Source organism: Bos taurus, chromosome 5 (assembly GCF_002263795.3).
Source record: "Bos taurus isolate L1 Dominette 01449 registration number 42190680 breed Hereford chromosome 5, ARS-UCD2.0, whole genome shotgun sequence".
Classification (NCBI taxonomy): Eukaryota; Metazoa; Chordata; class Mammalia; order Artiodactyla; family Bovidae; genus Bos; species Bos taurus.
The window spans coordinates 34,861,933-34,882,350 of NC_037332.1; the positions used below are offsets into that span (position 1 = coordinate 34,861,933).

The window sequence follows — 20,418 nt, forward strand, 5'->3', positions numbered from 1 at the left end:
CACTATAAACTTCCCTCTTGGAACTGTTTTTCTGACTCCCATAGGTTTTGGATCATTGTGTTTTTGTTTTTATTTGTCTCTGGGTATTTTTTACTTCCTCTTTGGTTTCCTCAGTGATTCACTGGTTGTTTCCTAGTATACTGTTTAGCCCCCACATGTTTATGGGATTTTTTTTTGCAGTTTTTTTCTAATAGTTAATTTCTAGTCTTGTAGCACTGTGCTTGGAGAAGATACTTTGATACGGTTTCAATCTTTTTAAATTTACTGAGACTTGTTTTGTGTCCTAGCATGTGATCTATCCTGTAGAATGTTCCATGTGCACTTGCAAAGAATGTGTATTCTATTTCTTTCAGATGAAATGCTCTATACGTCAATTATGGCCATTTGATCTAATGTTGTTATTTAAGGCATAGGTTTACTTATGGATTTTCAGTCTGAATGATTTGTCCATTGATATAAGTGGTGTGTTAAAGTCTCCTACTATTATTTGTGTTACTGCCAATTTCTCTGGAGAAGGCGATGGCACCCCACTCCAGTACTCTTGTCTGGAAAATCCCATGGATGGAGGAGCCAAGTAGGCTGCAGTCCATGGGGTCGCTAAGAGTCGGACACGACTGAGCAACTTCACTTTCACTTTTCACTTTCATGCATTGGAGAAGGAAATGGCAACCCACTCCAGTGTTCTTGCCTGGAGAATCCCAGGGGTGGGGGAGCCTGGTGGGCTGCCGTCTATGGGGTCACACGGACACGACTGAAGTGACTTAGCAGCAGCAGCCAATTTCTCATTTAATATCTGTTAATATTTGCCTCATATACTGAGGTGCTCCTGTGTTGGATGCATCTATATTTACAATTTTCATATCTTCTCACATTGACCCCTCAATCATTATGTAGTGTACATGTCCTTCTTTCTCTCTTGAAAAAGTGTTTATTCTAAAGCCTATTTTGTCTGATATAAGTAGTAATACTCTGATTTTCTTTTGATTTCCATTTACATGGAGTACTTTTTTCCATCGCCTCACTTTCAGTCTTTATGTGTCTCTAGGTCTGAAGTTTATGGCATCCAGTCCCATCACTTCATGGGAACTAGATGGGGAAACAGTGGAAACAGTGTCAGACTTTATTTTTTGGGGCTCCAAAATCACTGCAGATGGTGATTGCAGCCATGAAATTAAAAGATGCTTACTCCTTGGAAGGAAAGTTATGACCAACCTAGATAGCATATTGAAAAGCAGAGACACTACTTTGTCAACAAAGGTCCGTCTAGTCAAGGCTATGGTTTTTCCAGTGGTCATGTATGGATGTGAGAGTTGGAGTGTGAAGAAAGCTGAGCGCTGAAGAATTGATGCTTTTGACCTTGAGAGTCCCTTGGACAGCAAGGAGATCCAACCAGTCCATTCTAAAGGAGATTGGTCCTGGGTGTTCTTTGGAAGGAATGATACTGAGGCTGAAACTCCAGTACTTTGGCCACCTCCTGTGAAAAGATGACTCATTGGAAAAGACCCTGATGCTGGGAAGGATTGGGGGCAGGAGGAGAAGGGGACGACAGAGGATGAGATGGCTGGATGGCATCACCGACTCTATGGACATGAGTTTGAGTAAATTCCGAGAGTTGGTGATGGACACGGAGGCCTGGTGTGCTGCAATTCATGGTGTCGCAAAGATTTGGACATGACTGAGTGACTGAACTGAACTGAACTGAACTGATGCTCTCATTGACATCTTGTTAATTGTTTTGGATTTATTTTTGTAGGTCTCCCCACGCTGCCGCCGCCCCCTCACCTTTTTCGTTTCTTTTCTTGTGATTTGATGACTATCTTCAGAGCTGTCTTAGAATTCCTTTTTCTTTTTTGAGGGTATATCTATTATAAATTTTTGTTTTGCAGTTACCCTGAGGGTTTTATAGGAGTATATGATTGTTTTATGTTGCTGATTTTTTATTTTTGAATGTCTTTTTAAAAATCTTGTATTTATATTTTCTTCTGCTCATGATTATTGTTTTTCATATCATATTTTACATCTATTTGTTTTGTGTATCCCTTAACTACTTATTGTGGATATAGTTGATTCTAGGACATCTGACTTTTAACCTCCCTTGCAGTTTTGAGTGTGAATGATTTCTTACCTTTACTGTATGTTTGCCTTTACTGGTAAACTTTTTCATTTTGCAATGTTCTTATTTCTAGTAGTAGACTTTTCTTTTTCACCAAGAGAACTTCCTTTAACATTTGTTGTAAATTTCATTGGATGGTGCTGAATTCTTTCACCTACTGCTTGTTTGTAAAGCTGTTGATTTTCCCACCAAATCTGTATGAGAGACTTGCTTGCTTGAGTACTCCTGGTTGTTAGGTTTTGCCCTTTCATCACTTTAAATACATCATGCCACTCCCTTCTGACCTGCAGGTTTATCACATTTATCAATTTGTGTGTACTGAACCGTATTCACATCCTAGGATATATTCCACTTGATCATGGTGTATGATTCTTTTAGTGTGTTGTTGAATTCAATTTGCTAAGATTTTGTTGAGAATTTTTGCATCTTTATTTATCAGGAATTTGGCCTGCAGTTTCTTTTTCTTGTAATGTCTTTAATTGGTTGTGGTATCAAGTAAAGCTGACTTTAGTTCAGATCCATAAGGAAGAAAACACATAGGTCCTCTTTCCTAACATGAGCAACTGGTTCCTACAAAACCCTGGGAAAATGCCCTTCTTCCAATAAACAGGAAGGGCAGGTCTAATTTGGTCCTGCAGGGTCTAAGCAAAGCTGGACAAAGCCTCAAAAGCCATTATGGCAGCAGCTTCAGTATGCATCTCCCCTGGAGCCAGCCCTATAGAGCTTCTGAAATCCTTAAACCCATCAGTGTGGCCACTGAGACCTTTGTAAAACTAATTAGGTAGTGTTCCCTCCTCTTCAATTTTTTGGAAGAGTTTGGGAGGTGGATACATGTTAATTCTTTTAAGTATTTAGTAGAATTTACCATTAAAACCATCTGGTGCTAGACTTTTCCTTTGTTGTGAAATTTTAAATTATTCCGTCTTCTTAGTTACTATTGGACTTTTCATATTTTATATTTCTTCATGATTCAGGTTTGGTAAATTATATGTTTATAGGGATGCATCCATTTCCTTTTGGCTATCCAATGTGTTCGCAAAAAATTATCCATTGTAGTCTCTTATTCTGCCTGGAGAATCCCAGGGATGGGAGAGCCTGGTGGGCTGCCGTCTACACAGAGTTGGACACAACTGATACAACTTAGCAGCAGCAGCAGCAGTCTCTTGTTCTTTATTTATGTGACATTAGTTGTAATGTCTCCTCTTTCACTTCTTACTTTACATTTTTGGTGTTCTTTTTTCATAGTTTACCTGGAGGTTGTCAACTTTATCTTTTCAATAAATAGCTCTTAGTTGTGTTCTTTTTGTTTTCTTGTCTCTGTTTCATTTATTTCTACTCTGAGCTTTGTTGTTTTCTTCCTCTGATAACTTTGGGCTTAGTTTTTATTTATTTATTTTTCTAGTTTCTTAAGGTGTAAAGTTAGTTTGTTTGAGATCTTCTTCCTCCTTACCTCCCTTCTCCTTCCCTCATTTTTTCTTCCTTCTTTCCATTCTCCCTCCGTCCTCCCCTTTCTCTCTCTCTCTCTTTCTCTGTTATAGATATTTATCACTATATACTTTCCTCTTTGAATTGCTTTGCAGTATCCAATAGGTTTTAATATGCTATATTTCTATTTTTGTTCATTTCAGGATACTTCTGGATTTCAAAACATTTCTTCTTTGACCCAGTGGCTGTTCAGTAGCATTGTTTAATTTTCATATATTTGTGAATTTTCCAGATTTCCTCTTATCACTGTTTGCTAGCTTCATACCATTGTGGTTGGAACAGATACCTACCATGACTTCAGTCTTAAATTTTGTAAGCCTTGTTTTGTGACCTCTCATATGATATATATGAGAATGTTCCATGTACACTTGAGAAGGATGTCTTTCCAGCTGATGTTGGATGAAATGTTCTGTGTATGTCTCAGATTCATTTGGTCTAAAGTATGGTTCAAGTCCAGTGTTTCCTTCATGATTTTCTGTTTGGATGATCTATTCATTATTGAATGAGGGGTATTGAACTCTTTTACTATTAGTTTATTTTTCTTATTTCTCCCTTTAGATCTATTAGCATTTGCTTAATATATTTAGGTGCTCTAATGTTGTGCACATGCACACACACATATATACAATTTTTGTATCTTCTTGATGAATTGATCCCTTTATCATTACGTAATTACTTTGTCTCATTACTGTTTTTGGCTTAATTTCTATTTTGTATGATATAAGTATAGCAACCTGTGCTCTCTTTTTGCTTCCACTTGTACTGAACATCTTTTACCATCCCTTCACTTTGAGCCTATGTTTGTTCTTAAGGCTAAAGTGAGTCTCTCGTAAGTGATACATACTTGGGTCTTGATTTTTAAAAAATGTATCCAGCCACTCTATGACTTTTGATAGGAGAATTCAATCCATTTCTATTTAATTATTGATAGATAAGGGCTTTCTAATCCCATCTTGTTTTCTGGCTGTCTTATAGGTTATGTGTCCAAGATTTCCAACACCACTTGCTGAAGTTACCTTTTGCCATTGTATATTCTTGCCTCTTTTGTCAAAGATTAATTGATGATAGGTGAGTGGGTTTACTTCTGGACTCTCTGTTCCATTGATCCATATGTCTGTTTTTGTGTCAGCACTGCACTGTTTTGATTACTGTGGCTTTGCGGTATTATCTGAAGTTAGAGAGGGTTATCCTCTTGCTTTGTTCTTTTTCCTCAGGACTTCTTTGGTGATTCTGGGTATTTTATGGTTCCATATAGATTTTAGGATTATTTGTTTTAGTTCTGTGAAAAATGTGTCATGGGTAATTTGATAGAGATTGCATGAAATCTTGAGAGAGTCAATTCCTAGGCGGGTTGATAAGAAGTCTGGGGGTCCCTGAGGAGAGAGGGATCTGGGGTTCTCGAGGAGATAGGGGTCTGGGATTCTCAGTTCAGTTCAGTCACGTCCAACTCTTTGCGACCCCATGAATTTAGCACACCAGGCCTCCCTGTCCATCACCAACTCCTGGAGTTCACTCAAACTCATGTCCATTGAGTCAGTGATGCCATCCAGCCATGAATTCTCAAGGAGGAGGAAAGGACACATTTTTTTTTTCTCTGCATTCCCTAGTCATAGTCACACAAAACAGTCTTTTTCTTTTTTCTTCCTGGGACTGATGATTACACAAAAAACAACTCAGTTTAAACTCTTTACTAGGGATTATATGGGCTTCCCTGGTGGCTCAGATGGTAAAGCATCTGCCTGCAATGTGGGAGACCTGGGTTTGATCCCTGAGTTGGGAAGATCCCCTGGAGGAGGAAATGGTAACCTACTTCAGTACTCTTGCCTGGAAAATTCCATGGATGGAGGAGCCTGGTAGGCTACAGTTCATGGGGTCACAAAGAGATGAACACAACTGAGCAACTTCACTGGTTCACTGGTTTAGGGATTATATAATAACAATGTATCCTACTTGAGGACAGTTTCTCCTTCCTGAAAACCTTCTGACTAATACTGATATCTTAGAATGTATATTATGGGAGTAGGTCTGGTAGGATCTTTCTCTTGTTAAGTTCTAACCCTGTAATCCTAAAATGTAAATTGTGGGAGTGGGTCTGGTAAACTTTTTACAACCTGAGACATTCTTTTGATTTATTGTAATAACTAATTAAAAAGTATATAATTCCCTTGCTAAAGATTAGCGAGGGGGCACTCTCCACCCACCTTCTGATGTCTGTGTCAGAAGCTTTCTCTGTCCCTTTTCTTACTTTAATAAAACTGCTACACAAAAGCTCTTGAGTGATCAAGCCTGGTCCCTGGTCCCGAAGCTAAATCTTCTTCTTCGGAGATCACGAATCTGACATCGTTCACCATAAGCTATCAATTTGTAGATTGCTTTGAGTAGTATGACAACTTTAACAATATTAATTCTTCCAATTCAAGCGCATGGGATATTTTTCTCTTTCTTTGAATCACCTTCAACTTTTCCTTTATTAATGTTTTATAGTTCTCAGCATATAAGTCTTTCACTTTCTTGGTCAGGTTTATTTCCAAGAATTTTATTTATTTTGATGCAATTTTAAAAGGTATTTTTTTATATCTCCCTTCTGATATTTCATTTTTAGTATAAAGTAATATAACCAATTTCTGTATGTTAATCTTGTATTCTGCTACCTTGCTGAATTCATTTATCAGTTTGGGTGGTTTTTGTGTGGAGACTTTAGGGTTTTCCATATGCAGTGTCAATTGTGATTTCCATTTTAACCTTATTCTACATTCTGGGGTATTTTTCCTAAATTTCTTGAATGGAAAAACTTGGTATCAGGGAAGGTAAGGCATTCATTCATTCATTTATTGATTGATTCATTCAGCCAGTATTTATTGAAATTCTACTGCCACATCTGCTTAGAAACAATGAGTAAGTACACTATCCTCCTTTTTAAAAATATTAAAAGATCATTTTTAATGGCAATTCTCCTTGCATATGGTTTATAGGATCAGTATTCAATCATGTTTTTCCAATGGGCCTCTTAATGGCACCAGGATATGTAGTTCTGGCTACTTTTGGCATCTAGCCCACTAATATTGTTGGTCACACTTCTTCCTCTGGGACCCCAGGATTTCCAAAACAGGCTGGAATCCAAAATATATACAGAAATATGTGCTGAGTGTGGCAGATACACAAAAGAAATTGCAGCAGTTCTCATCAAACTGTGCAGCCCAGGACAGACATCTGGGAAGCAAGATCAAGAGTTCTGCAGGTTTCAGGCAAGGATAAAAGGTTTGTCAGAGCAGAAGTACCAATGCAGTCTTGTGCTGGAGCTGGGCTTTAATAGAAGTCATTGATAGTGACCACAAGATGCATTTTACATGCATTGAGAGTTGAAAGGGCACACTGTTTTTTTTTTTCTGACACTGTCACACTTGGAGTTTTACTGTCCAAATCCAACACGAATGTGATGTTTGGCTCTGACTCATATTTTTTATTAGTATAAAGCAGTAGTTCTCATCCTTGTTCTCATCATCAAGTCTCTTCACAATCTTAAAGTATTATAAAGCAGTTTTTGGAGCTCCAAAAAGCTTTTATGTGAATAACATCTATTAATATTTAATATATTAGAAACAAAAACTGAGAAATTTTTAAAATTTACTTAATTTAAAAATAAAACCCTATGGCATGTTATACATAAAATGTTTAAATGAAAAATAACTATTTTTCTAAACAGGAGAATCTCTCTCTCTCTTTAGTCACTAAGTTGTGTCCGACTCTTGCGACCCCATGTACTGTAGCCTGCTAGGCTCCTCTGTCCATGGGATTCTCCAGGTAAGGAATACTGGAGTGGGTTGCCATTTCCTTCTCCAGGGGATCTTTTGATTCAGGGATTGAACCCAGGTCTCCTGCATTGCAGGCAGATTCTTTACTGACTGAGCTATGAGGGAAGCCCTAAAATGAGAGTATAGTATATTGTTTTATAGTTTTCATGTCTGGTTTACAGCTGGATGCTCATAACTGCTTCTGTGTTCAATCTGTGGCCAAATCTCATGTTCTGTAGCCTCTGGAAACTCCACTGTACACTTGTAAGAAAATGAGAGTGAAAAGGGCTAAAACTATTTTCACATAATTATGAAAATAGCTTTAATTTTGTAGACTTCATGAAAAAGTCTCAGACTCTCCTAAAGGAATCTAGACCACACTTTGAGAACCATTCTTCTCAAATCTTATGGCTGACAAGGTGCTTTCAAACTATGTCAATATTTCATAGACATTTCCAGCCAAGTTCCCATGAAGAAAGGAAAGTATAGGTATGACCTAGGGGCCTAGATGAAGCAGCTCACCATAAACATATAATTCCTTTGAAGATTGCTATTTCAAATTAAAAATGCACTCACATTTTGCATTCAATGCCATAGCATATCTGTGATTATTTTGATAGAATAATTTCTCCCTTAATCATTGAAACACTCACCTCCAAGAAGATGCCTTGTATTCATCCTGTGTTTTTTTTATACTTCCTGGCACACTGAATTCAGTGTGACACACTAGGGACTTCAAAATGACACTTACTGGTGGAACTATTTAGGCCCATTTCATGGTAGGAAGCTAGAGCTTAGGTTAAATAATTTAGTAGCAATAAAGACCACTCAAGAGGGAGAGGGCTTATGTATACCTCTGGCTGATTCATGTTGATGTATGGCAGAAACCAATATAACATTGTAAAGCAATTATCCTCCACTAAAAAATAAAGAAAAGAAAAAGACCAACTAAATGAGAAAAAGCAAAGCCTATTTATTCTGAGCTTGCTGTAGCAAAGGAATTAGTACTGTCACATGTGTTTTGGCAGAGACTCAAAGGCAGGCAGAGGAGTGGTATATAGTGGAAAAACAGGAAGACTTCAGGTGCGCTCTGATCGGAGGCAATTCGTATGGGGAAGCTGGAGGTGGGTAATAGAAGAGGGCATCCTGCTTGATTGGTGAGAGGTGCATATTTGGCTTTCTCTGGTTGGTCCTAAGACAGAAGTAGGGATAAAAATTAGGGAAGCTGTCAGTTATTAATCAAGTCCTGGATATTTGGGGCTGATTGTTTCAGAGGCTATTGTTTGGCATCCTGGCCTGTCACTAGAAAGAAAATAGTCTGACTTCCTACAAGTCTGGTTGGCTTCCTAGACTGATTATTACAGATAAAGAGTTGGTTTCCTAGGCTGGCTGCTGCAGGTGGTGGGTCAGTGTTGTATTTTTATGTATGGTCTGGCCATTGTCCACTTGCACCTTCAGCCTCCCAGTAGAGGGGTCACATGGGAGATCGTGGGTTTGTGAAAGGAATCCTCTAAAGAGATGAGCAGGAGAAAGAAGAGTTTGTAGTTCCTCCACGTATGATTTCCTGGTCATGGTTGCAAAACTGTAGTACTTAGAAAGGAAACAGACTGAACAAAACTTATAACTGTTATTTCAGATAGTTGAAAGCATTTCATTAAGTTTGCAAATGGAGCCAAACATTCAGAAGTCTTTTTAAAACTGGTAAAATTTGCTAAATTTATGAAAAGAATAGGATTTGGGCTCAACTTCAAAGTTTAAAGAAAAGAACTAGCTTTTATGATCTGAAACCTCAACACACTGACTATACTTTGAAAGACAACAACAACAAAAACCAAAGAACATCTCTGAAGTCTCTTTTGGGCAAACAGACTGCCCTTGGTGGTCTTAACTCATACTTCCTGGGACCTCTGGGGAGTGGCCTGGCCTGAGCTAGGGTAATAGCAGGACTTAGGTTTCCTGTTCAGCCACCTTGTATAACTTGAGATTTTCTTCTTTTAACATGTGTATTTCTTTTTTATTTGTTTTAAATTTATTTTTTATTGAAGGATAACTTCTTTATAGAATTTTGTTTTCTGCCAAACCTCAACCTAAATCAGCCATAGGTATACATATATCCCCTGCCTTTTGAACTTCTCTCCCATCCTCTGTCCATCCCACCCCTCTAGGTTGATACAGAGCCCCTGTTTGAGTTTCTTGGCCATACAGCAAACTCCCATTGGCTATCTATTTTACACATGATAATGTAAGTTTCCATGTTACTCTCTCCATACATCTCACACACTCTTTCCCTCTCCCCAAGTCCACAAGTCTATTCTCCATGTCTGTTTCTCCACTGCTGCCCTGTAAGTAAACTCTTCAGTACTGTTTTCCTAGATTCCATATATATGCATTAGAATATGATATTTATCTTTCTCTTTCTGACTTACTTCACTCTGTATAATAGGTTCTAGGTTCATCCACCTCATTAGAACTGACTCAAATGCATTCCTTTTAATGGCAGAGTAATATTCCATTGTGTATATGTACTACTTCTTTATCCATTCATCTGTTGATGGACATCTAGGTCGCTTCCATGGTCTGCTACTGCTGCTAAGTCACTTCAGTCGTGTCCGAACCTGTGCAACCCCATAGACGGCAGCCCACCAGGCTCCCCCTCTAGCTATTGTAAATAGTACTGCAATGATTAATGGGATACATGTGACTTTTTCAATTTTGTTTTCCTCAGAGTATATGCCTAGGAGTGGGATTGCTGGGTCATACAGGGTTTTATTCCTTTTTTTTTTTTTTTTAAGGAATCTCCATACCTTCTTCCATAGTGGTTTTATCAATTTACATTCCCACCAACAGTACAAGAGCATTCCCTTTTCTCCACACCCTGTCCAGCATTTTTTGTTTGTAGACTTTTTGATGATGGATGGCCATTCTGACCGGAGGCAAGTGGGCCTTAGGAAGCATCACTACGAACAAAGCTAGTGGAGGTGATGGAATTCCAGTTGAGCTCTTCCAAATCCTAAAAGATCAGATCATGCTGTGAAAGTGCTGCACTCAATATGCCAGCAAATTTGGAAAACTCAAAAGTGGCCACAGGACTGGAAAAGGTCTGTTTTCATTTCAATTCCAAAGAAAGGCAATACCAGAGAATGCTCAAACTACCGCACAATTGCACTCATCTCACATGCTAGTAAAGTAATGCTCAAAATTCTCCAAGCCAGGCTTCAACATTATGTGAACCATGAACTTCCAGATGTTCAAGCTGGATTTAGAAAAGGCAGAGGAACCAGAGGTCAAATTGCCAACATCCATTGGATCATTGAAAAAGAGAGAGAGTTCCAGAAAAACATCTACTTCTGCTTTATTGACTATGCCAAGGCCTTTGACTGTGTGGATCACAACAAACTGTGGAAAATTCTTCAAGAGATGTGAATACCAGACCACCTGACCTGCCTTGAGAAATCTTTATGCAGGTCAGGAAGCAACAGTTAGAACTGGACATGGAACAACAGACTGGTTCCAAATAGGAAAAGGAGTACATCAAGGCTGTATATTGTCACCCTGCTTATTTAACTTTTATGCAGAGTTCACCATGTGAAATGCTGGTCTGGATGAAGCACAAGTTGGAATCAAGATTGCCAGGAGAAATATCAATAACCTCAGATATGCAGATGACACCACCCTTATGGCAGAAAGTGAAGAAGAACTAAAGAGCCTCTTGATGAAAGTGAAAGAGCTTGAAAAAGTTGGCTTAAAACTCAACATTCAGAAAACTAAGATCATGGCTTCTGGTCGTATCACTTCATGGCAAATATATGGGGAAATATATAAAGTGGAAACAGTGGCTACTTTTATTTTGGGGGGCTCCACAATCACTGCAGATGATGACTGCAGCCATTAAATTAAAAGACGCTTGCTCCTTGGAAGAAAAGTTATGACCAAGCTAGACAGCTTATTAAAAAGCAGAGTCATTACTTTTCCAACAAAGGTCCGTCTAGTCAAAGTTATGGTTTCTCCAGTAGTCATGTATGGATGTGAGAGCTGGAATATAAAGAAAGCTGAGCCCTGAAAAATTGATGATTTTGAACTGTAGTGTTGGAGAAGACTCTGAGCGTCCCTTGGACTGCAAGGAGATCCAACCAGTTCATCCTAAAGGAGATCAGTCCTGAATATTCATTGGAAGGACTGATGTTGAAGCTGAAACTCCAATACTTTGGCCACCGGATGTGAATGACTCATTGCAAGATACCCTGATGCTGGGAAATACTGAAGGCAGGAGGAGAAGGGGATGACAGAGGATGAGATGGTTGGATGGCATCACTGACTCAATGAGTTTGAGTCAACTCCGGGAGTTGATGATAGACAGGGATGCCTGGTGTGCTGCAGTTCATGGGGTCGCAGAGTCTACTGAACTGAACTGAATTCTGACTTGTGTGAGGTGATATGTCATTGTAGTTTTAATTTGCATTTCTCTAATAATGAGCGATGTTGAGCATCTTTTCATGTGTTGTTAGCCATCTGTATGTCTTCTTTGGAGAAATGTCTATTTAGGTCTTTTCCCACTTTTTGATTGGGGTCTTTTGTTTTTCTGGTATCAAGTTGTATGAGCTGCTTGTATATTTTGGAAATTAATCCTTTGTCAGTTGTTTCATTTGCTATTATTTTCTCCCATTCTGAGGGTTGACTTTCCACCTGGCCTTTAGTTTCCTTTGCTGTGCAAAAAGCTTTTAAGTTTAATGAGGTCTACTTTGAACATGTATATTTCTTTTAAAATCACGTACTGTCATAATTTTTTAAAGTTACTTAAAATTTCCTTGTAATAAAATCATGTTGGCAGTGAGATCATGTGTAAGTAAACAAACATCTGGCAGAGTACCTGATGGGGTCAGATAGATATCAGTTATTGAAGATTTCACCATTTTCCCCAAATAAGAAGGAGGTGCTTCTAAAGAATTTCTAGTTGCTCCTTTACTGGACTTAAAATATTTGAAGGGACAAGAACATCATCTGTACCTGTCCCAAGAGCATCATTTAAGAATCAGAGAAAACACTTTACCCTGTTTGTCCAGTTATGGACACTTTTTGACTTAGTTTTATTGGAAGCCTAATGAGATTTAAGCTGGTCCAAAAAAAAAAAAAAAAAATCAAAGGATGGAATGAATTAAAATCTGGATTCTATGTTGTATTATAGGATTAAAAAAAAAAAGGTTGGTTTTCTAATGAAAAATTCCTTTATATTCTTTCCCATAATTTTCCCTTCTGTACTCAAAGGCCACAGCAGATCCAAACACAACATTTCTGAGCCTTATTAGAGATGTGTCCTGTCTGGGTGACACTGCCTCATGTCAGGTGACATGCCCCAGGTTTAGAATGCTGCTGCTGTTGCTAAGTCGCTTCAGTTGAGTCCAACTCTGCTCAACCCCATAGATGGCAGCCCACCAGGCTCCCCCGTCCCTGGGATTCTCCAGGCAAGAACACTGGAGTGGGTTGCCATTTCCTTCTCCAATGCATCAAAGTGAAAAGTGAAAGTGAAGTTGCTCAGTCGTGTCTGACTCTTCTCGACCCCATGGACTGCAGCCTACCAGGCCCGTCTGTCCATGGGATTTTCCAGGCAAGAGTACTGGAGTGGGGTGCTATTGCCTTCTCCGGGTTTAGCATGCAGAAGCACCTTTATACCTTTAACAGGAAGCACCTCTTCCTACTAGCTGATGCAGCACAACACTGGCACATCTGGTCTCCAGTTGGTGCCCTATGAGGGCCTCAGTCCCAGCAGTTTCTGCAGAAGCCCTGACTGAAATCCTACCCCTCATTTTCCCCAGAAAAATCATATTTTAAGTAAGTATAGGTTATAAAAAACATAATTTTACATATATGCCACATAAAAGTGCACATGTTATCTGAGTGACATAAAACCGGTAAACAGATACACATTTGCTTTCTTAAAAACATTATGACAGTTGCATACAGAGTAGGCCACAGTATTGTTTTAAAAATGAATTTATTAAAATGCTCATAATTATAAAAAGAATATTAAAATGCACAGAAATTTGCAAAATATTACAAACTTTACATCTTATGCCACAGTGTATGAAAAGCATCATGAATATTTCAGTTTTACTTAAGCTGTTCATACATTTTAACTTTTCAAACATCTTAAAATATAATATGGACACAAGAAAACGGTACAAGAAGTGTTTCAACAAAGAGCATGTCCTGCTCCCCTATTGTGAATTAATGTTTTCTGAAATTCAAGATGCACGTGCAATTATAAGGGAAGACTTTCAGTGATAAACAGTTTGCAAGATGGTTTTGTTTAGTTTTCAAACAAAAACGAAAGCTTTCCCATCCTATTGACATAACTAAAATATCAGGGATATTTAGAGAAAAATCTCCTGAGTATTTTGGTCTAATGCTTTGATCTGTTAAAATTCACAGGCATCACAAAAGGATACAAAGTAAAATTTCTCTAGTGGTTAACATGGGGCAGGTCTAGGGCCAGATTTTCCCTTCATGGGTCCACTGCCACACCCCTCCATTTTGCCAGGGGGCTGCCTCTGCTCGCATTTACAGATCCAGCCCACCAGTGCCTGCAGGCACAGCCCCACATGTTCATCACCGGCAAGTCAGCACTAGACTTACATGAACAGCGTCGGTGTCACAGATGACCCTAGGTCTCCATTGCAACCTGGCCATCTGGGGAGTATTGGCAGTGTCGTACTTCACATTTGCTGCCTTTAAACACATAGAGGTTTTTTTCCCTCCTGTCCACAGAAGCACATTTTGAACTATGAAGACGATTTATGAAAACAGAAATGCACAATTCAAGTTCTATTTTATATACAAGGAGATAAGGCAAGAACATTTCCTTGTTTATAGTTCCACACACAGCGAGTAACTGCCAAATCCAACACTAGGAGATAGTCCTACACTTCAGAGAAGAGAAGAGGTAATACGAGAGGAAGAGGCACCACTTTCAGGAGCAGCGTCCCAGGTGAGCAGGGAAGGGACGAGAATGCTTCCCCGCTGGGAAGAAATGCATTTCTCGCTCCGTCTGTGACTAGACCTCATGTGGCCTGTCACGAGCACTCTTTGATCACACATACCCTTAACATTATCAAGAAAGTTAGTGAAATGATCCTGATCCACTGGGACAATTCAAAAGTCCAGAATACTGTTTCGCTGAATCCTACATTAATACTTTTTTACCCCCGTGGTTTGTTAACATTCATGGCAGGCATTTAGAACTATGACCTGGAGTGAAGCTGCCATAGCAGCTATTATAGCAAGCCCGTCAATTTGCTCACTGAAAAGTGTTTCCTTGTTCTTCGCTGCTGGGATTCTAAGTGCCTCGGCTCCTGTGGCACCTGGGCATTGAGCAGCATCGTAATGGGTGGCGAGTGGCCCATTTAGAGAGAGCGGGGTGCCAGACGCTCTCTCTGCACCCAGCTCTGCTCTGTCACCAGTAACTGGTGAGGGGTACAGGCCCTGTGTCTTCTCTAGAGCCTATAGAGGGCTAGGCATCCAAAAGGCAGTAAAGTGCAGTAAAGTGTGCTGAACTGAATAAACCGAGGGCAAGATGTGCACAGTGGGACAGGAGTTCAACAGGAAGTTACCTACAGCTGACAGCAGGGCTTGTGACCAAACCAATTGGTTTTTTTTGACCCTTAATTGCCTGATTGGCTCGATAGGAGGCTGAAAATTCAAATCAAATCCAGTCTCTTTTCTTGTTTGGGAATAATCTGGGTATCCCCCCGTTTCTCCGTCTCCCTCCCTAAAAACACTCCCTGGGTGCAAACATGCAATTACAAACAAGTTACTGGGCAGACAGTGAGAGAAGGGAGGATGTGCTGAGCTACCTTCTCTATGGCAGATGCTTTGGCAGGCTGATCACCAGGGTGTGCAGAACCCCTCTTAGGAACACGGTGAGGTCACACCGAGGAGACCTGCTGTTCTCTTGACGTGCGCAGCACTGTGCTGTTACGGTGGCTGTGAGCCAATCACAAGGGTCCTTGCAATACTGTACTTCCTAGATCTAACAGTAAAGGACAACTGGTGGCAACTCGATAGGCTCATCTTTTCCAAACCATTATGTTGATAAATATGTAATTTTAATCACTTGATTTCATTTTTTTCAAGATACGATGTATCTTTGGATGTAAATTAATCATCCTGATCAATAGCACAAATATGCTCAGAAATGCAATCTTCATTTCAATCCATTAAGAGTATTTCTCTGAGACGGAAAGATAGGCCAAGATGAAGACTGAAACTATTTCCTCTTATTACCTGAGGTTTCCTTTTCTATAGGAACATGATAATACACCTAAATATTGTAAAGTCTTGGGTCTATCTGCAACTTAATACAGCATTCAAACTGAATTCTGTGTTAGATATTTTTAATCACACAAGAGCTAGCATGTCTAGCCTTTAATGATGGTACTGTAATGGAAGGATAACTCTGGAACAGGTCTAGCAAGAGTGAAGAAACAAAACAGTGCCTAAAAATAAAAAAAGATCATGTGCTTCAGAACAGAAAGGAATGAAAATAATCAGATGAGGAAAAAACTCCACTCTGCTTTGCTAGATGTTGTTTCTTTAAGCACATGAAGAGAATTCCTGTGTATGATTAAAATTCCAATTTATCCCAAAAAGTAACATTTTTGGTCTTTCTGGTGATTAGTTTTATGCCCTTCTTCAACTCAATTTTACATTTTCCAGTTCCTGCATCACTAGCTGAAACTGAAAAATAATCTGCATGAAAATGGCGATAGTTAAGACTCCTATTTGCCAAAGTGATTTAACTTAAACATTCTCATTAGTGATTCATAGTAAATTTTGACAGAGCTAAATTCTTTAAAGTGCTTCTCAGAACATAAAGCTCTTAATCGGATTTTGGTCGTAAATTGTTATCTACGACTGCTCCTATCATCTTCTCAGCTATGACTCCTATATTTTTGGTCATGTCTTTGAGGTGATTCTCATGAAGAAGCTTCTGGGTTAGGTATTTTTCTCTCTTGATCTTGCTCTTCGTGCTTTTTGATACATCTGGAATTGTATATGAAATGAAGAACTTCACAGAATAGATGATATGCTGAGGGAGAGAAAAAAAAATGTCAGTCAGTCACAAAGAGATGGAGGGGAACACAGAGTTTCTTCCATTTATTTTTGCCGGTCGTTACAGCAGTGTATCAGGCAGGGTGGTAGGTGTTCAAGCTCTACCTCCATGGTGTGGTTCTGCCATGGATCTACATTTTGTTACTTCATAAATTTCAACCATACTATTTGCTATGTAGAGAAGAATATATCTCCCTAACATCTAGAACGTTCACCATGGCACAGATGATGTTATGACATTTTTATGTGTGTTTCTTTCCTGTCTTCTTCCCAGGCCTCATCCCCAAAGGTAAACACTAACCTATCTATCTGAGTATATGTAGATCATTTTCATTTATTTTTGAATAGTTTAACAAAGTATGTATATATCCCCCAAAAAACATCTTGTTTAGTTTTACTCACTTTAAGCCTTATGAAAACAGTAATGGTACTGTATGGTATAATCTTTTGAAAATTGCTTTTTTCTATTCAAAGTTAATTTTTAAGATTCATCAACGTTACTATGTATAACTATAGTCCATTTTCACTTCTTTATAACATGCCACTGTGCAAAAATACTTTATTTGTTCCGCTATCAAAAGGTATTGGTCTAGTTCCTAGGTTTTGGATTAGAAACAATGATGTTGGGAACACTCATACACTTGGATTCTGGAGAATACCTGTGAGAGTTTCTCAAGAGCGGCAGCTGGGGTGGAACTGCTGAGACCCTACGTTACATGAATGTTCGATTTTACAAGATGGTACCAAATATTTCCACAACAGCGGCACTACCGCCAGCAGTGTGTGGTGATTTCAGTCACTCTGCACTGTTGTCTGCACTTATTATCATCACTTCTTTTTTTTTTCAAATGAACATGATGACTATGCAATGAACTTTATTTCACTTTGAGCTTTCCTCACATTTCCCTGATGACTAATGAGCTTGAAAACCTTTTTATTTATGCACCATTCAAAAACCCTAACCTAGCAAGAGGACAGAGATAATACAGAATAGACATAATTAAGAACAAATAAATTACACATAGCCTTAAAATGTGTAAGAACTATGGGGAAAACAAGAGATATAAGCTAAGTAAAGCAGAGTAACAGTTATGAAGAGTGTTATGGTGGGAGATAAAGTTTATATAGATTTTATGTAGATCAGTTTAGACAAGCCTCACTGAGCAAAGACTTTAAGGAAGTTAGGAAGTTAAACATCAGGAGAAAAGACATTTTAGGCAGAGGGAATACCTAGCACAGAGTCCACATGGGGGAAGCCTACTGGGTGTATTCCAGGGAGGCTGAGTGAGTTACCATCAGGGAAGTAATAGAGCGTGGCTAGATTGTGCTGGGCTTTGAATGCTATTATAAGGACTTTGGCTTTTACTTGAAGTGAGCTGTGAAGACAACAGGGAGTCCAATTAGTAGACTGCTGCCCTAATTTGAGCAAGAAATGATGGTGGCTCCAACTTGGGGGCAGCTGCAAAGCTGGTAAGAAGTGGTCAGATTTGTGACATATTTCAAAGCAAAAGCTAACAGGATTGGATGTGAAATAAGTGACAGAGAGAAAACAAGCGGGGCTTCAAGAATTCTGGCCTGAGCAACTGTTCAGATGAACTGCCATAATTGAGGGGAGGGGCAGAAACTGTGGTCAGAACAGATTTAGGGCAGGGTAGGGGGAGAATATTGAGTGGATTTAAGAAAATATGGGAATCTAGGGCAGTAGATTTGAGGTATCTGTTATATATCCATGCAGAAAGGTCAAATATGCAGTTGGATTGATGGGTTGAACTCAGTAGAGAGGTTTTCCTGGGATATCCATTAATGAATCACAGGCATACAGATGGCACTTAAAGTCTGCAGACTGCATGAAATCACCAAGGCTGTGAGTAAAGAGAAAAGACAACCAAGGAATGAGCTCCAGGATCATTAAGAAGAAAAGGAAGGGCTGGCAAAGAAGCTAAAAATGGGACTGCCTAGTGAGGTAGGAGGGAAGGCAAAACATGTGTGTTCCTGGGAGCCAAGTGAGGAAGACTTTCAAGGAGGAGTGATCAGTTGTGTCAAATGTTTCTTTAAGTTAGGTGGTGTGAAAAATGAGTATTTTGAGATGAGAGAGAGATTAGTGAGTGGGAATGATAGAAATCATATAGTAGTAATAAGGCAAAAACTGAAGTCAGAAAGAGATTTAGTTAGGTTTATTTCCCCCCATTTATTTCTGAGGTAGGTAATATTTATGGATATGAGTATTTTCTATTAAACCACGCTTGTGTTTCTGGGACAAAGCCAATGTGGTATGATGTTATCTTTTGAAAATATGTTGCTAGATTCAGTCTGCACATTTTAAAAAGACCTTTGCATTTTATGTATTGAGTAAGACTAACTTATAATTTCCCTTTCTCATTCTATTGTCTGATTCTAGTATCTAAAAAGAGATGGAGAGTATTTCCTCTAACTTTCCACCTGATCTCTGGAGGAGTTTGTATAAGATTGAAATAAAGTATTGTAGAAAGTTTGGTATCATTCTCCTAGAAAGCCTGGCCTGGTGTTTTCACTGTGGTCAAATTTTCCAGTTACTCAAAGTTTTGCTATCACTGGAGTTTACGTTACCATCTTTAGCATTTTGAAGATATTAGACCCCTCTCTTCTGGCTTCTATGCTGTTGTTAAAAAGTCTACTCTCATTCTAACCTGAACTTTCTTTGTCATCTTTTTTTCTCTGGTTACATAAGATCTTCTCATAGGTGTGATGTATTTTCCTTACAATGCATGCAAAATAAATGTGGGCTTCTTCAGTTAGTACTTCTCCATTATCCTTTTTTTGACTTTTTTTGAAAGTTAGCTTTTCTCCTTCTGTCTTAACTTCTTTTTTTGTATTTCCGTATCTTTCTGTGATGTGCTAGTGACAATTTTTTTCAGATTGGTCTTTCATTTCACTAATTCTCTCAAGCTGAGCGCAGAAGAATTGATGCTTTTGAACTGTGGTGTTGGAGAAGACTCTTGAGAGTCCCTTGGACTGCAAGGAGATCCAACCAGTCCATTCTGAAGGAGATCAGCCCTGGGTGTTCTTTGGAGAGAATAATGCTAAAGCTGAAACTCCGGTTCTTTGGCCACCTCATGCGGAGTTGACTCATTGGAAAAAACTCTGATGCTGGGAGGGATTGGGGGCAGGAGGAGAAGGGGACGACAGAGGATGAGATGGCTGGATGGCATCAGTGACTCTATGGACACGAGTCTGAGTGAACTCTGGGAGTTGGTGATGGACAGGGAGGCCTGGTGTGCTGCGATTCATGGGGTCGCAAAGAGTCGCACATGACTGAGCGACTGAACTGAACTGAACTGAAACTTCTGTTTTATCTGTATGTGAATATTTTCATTTCAACAACTATCTATATTTCTAAAAGGTCTATTTAATTACTTTCCAAAATTGCCTTGTAATTTTTTATAGTTTCTTATTGTTCATTTTGGCTTGGTCATTTATTTAAACGTTTTCATATACAGTTAATATATATTCCTTATCTGATAATTCAAACTCTTAAGAGTTCCTGAGAGTCCCAATCAGTTTTCTCAGGTTTTATTGGCTAAATCTCATTCATTTTATTATTTAAAATTTTCCCTTTGTCATTGTTAATCGTTGATAATTAGTTCATATTTGCTTATCCCAATCTGGGGAAAAAAACTGAGGTCTAAATTAAGGATACTTTTCTTCAGAGAAGATGTACATTTCCAACTGCTCTGAGACAAATCTAGCCTTTTGTGTGGTCCCTGGCTGAATCTAAGGGTCTGAAGTTCAGCTCTTCTGGCTCACTCTGACCCAAGGCTTGGTCTCTTTGAACCATTAGTTGGAGGCCTAATAACAGAACTTGTTCTCAGAGCACTCCTGGACTTCAGAGGTGCTCACTACTCTATCTTAAGCCATTATCTTTTTTTCCTCTTTTTATATTCTCTT

At 38.9% G+C, this 20,418-nt stretch overlaps 1 protein-coding gene across 2 annotated transcripts in view; it reads right to left on the reverse strand.

The window, feature by feature from the left end:
- Nucleotides 1-13,361: 13,361 nt before the first annotated feature.
- ANO6 (anoctamin 6) overlaps nucleotides 13,362-20,418 on the reverse strand; it is a 234,919-nt gene continuing 227,862 nt past the window's right edge. For both annotated transcript variants that reach the window (XM_002687355.6, XM_005206409.5), the window contains one exon: nucleotides 13,362-16,471. In XM_002687355.6, coding sequence (XP_002687401.2) covers nucleotides 16,262-16,471 — 210 coding nt within the window. In that variant the 3' untranslated portion in view covers nucleotides 13,362-16,261. The remainder of the gene's footprint in view (nucleotides 16,472-20,418) is intronic.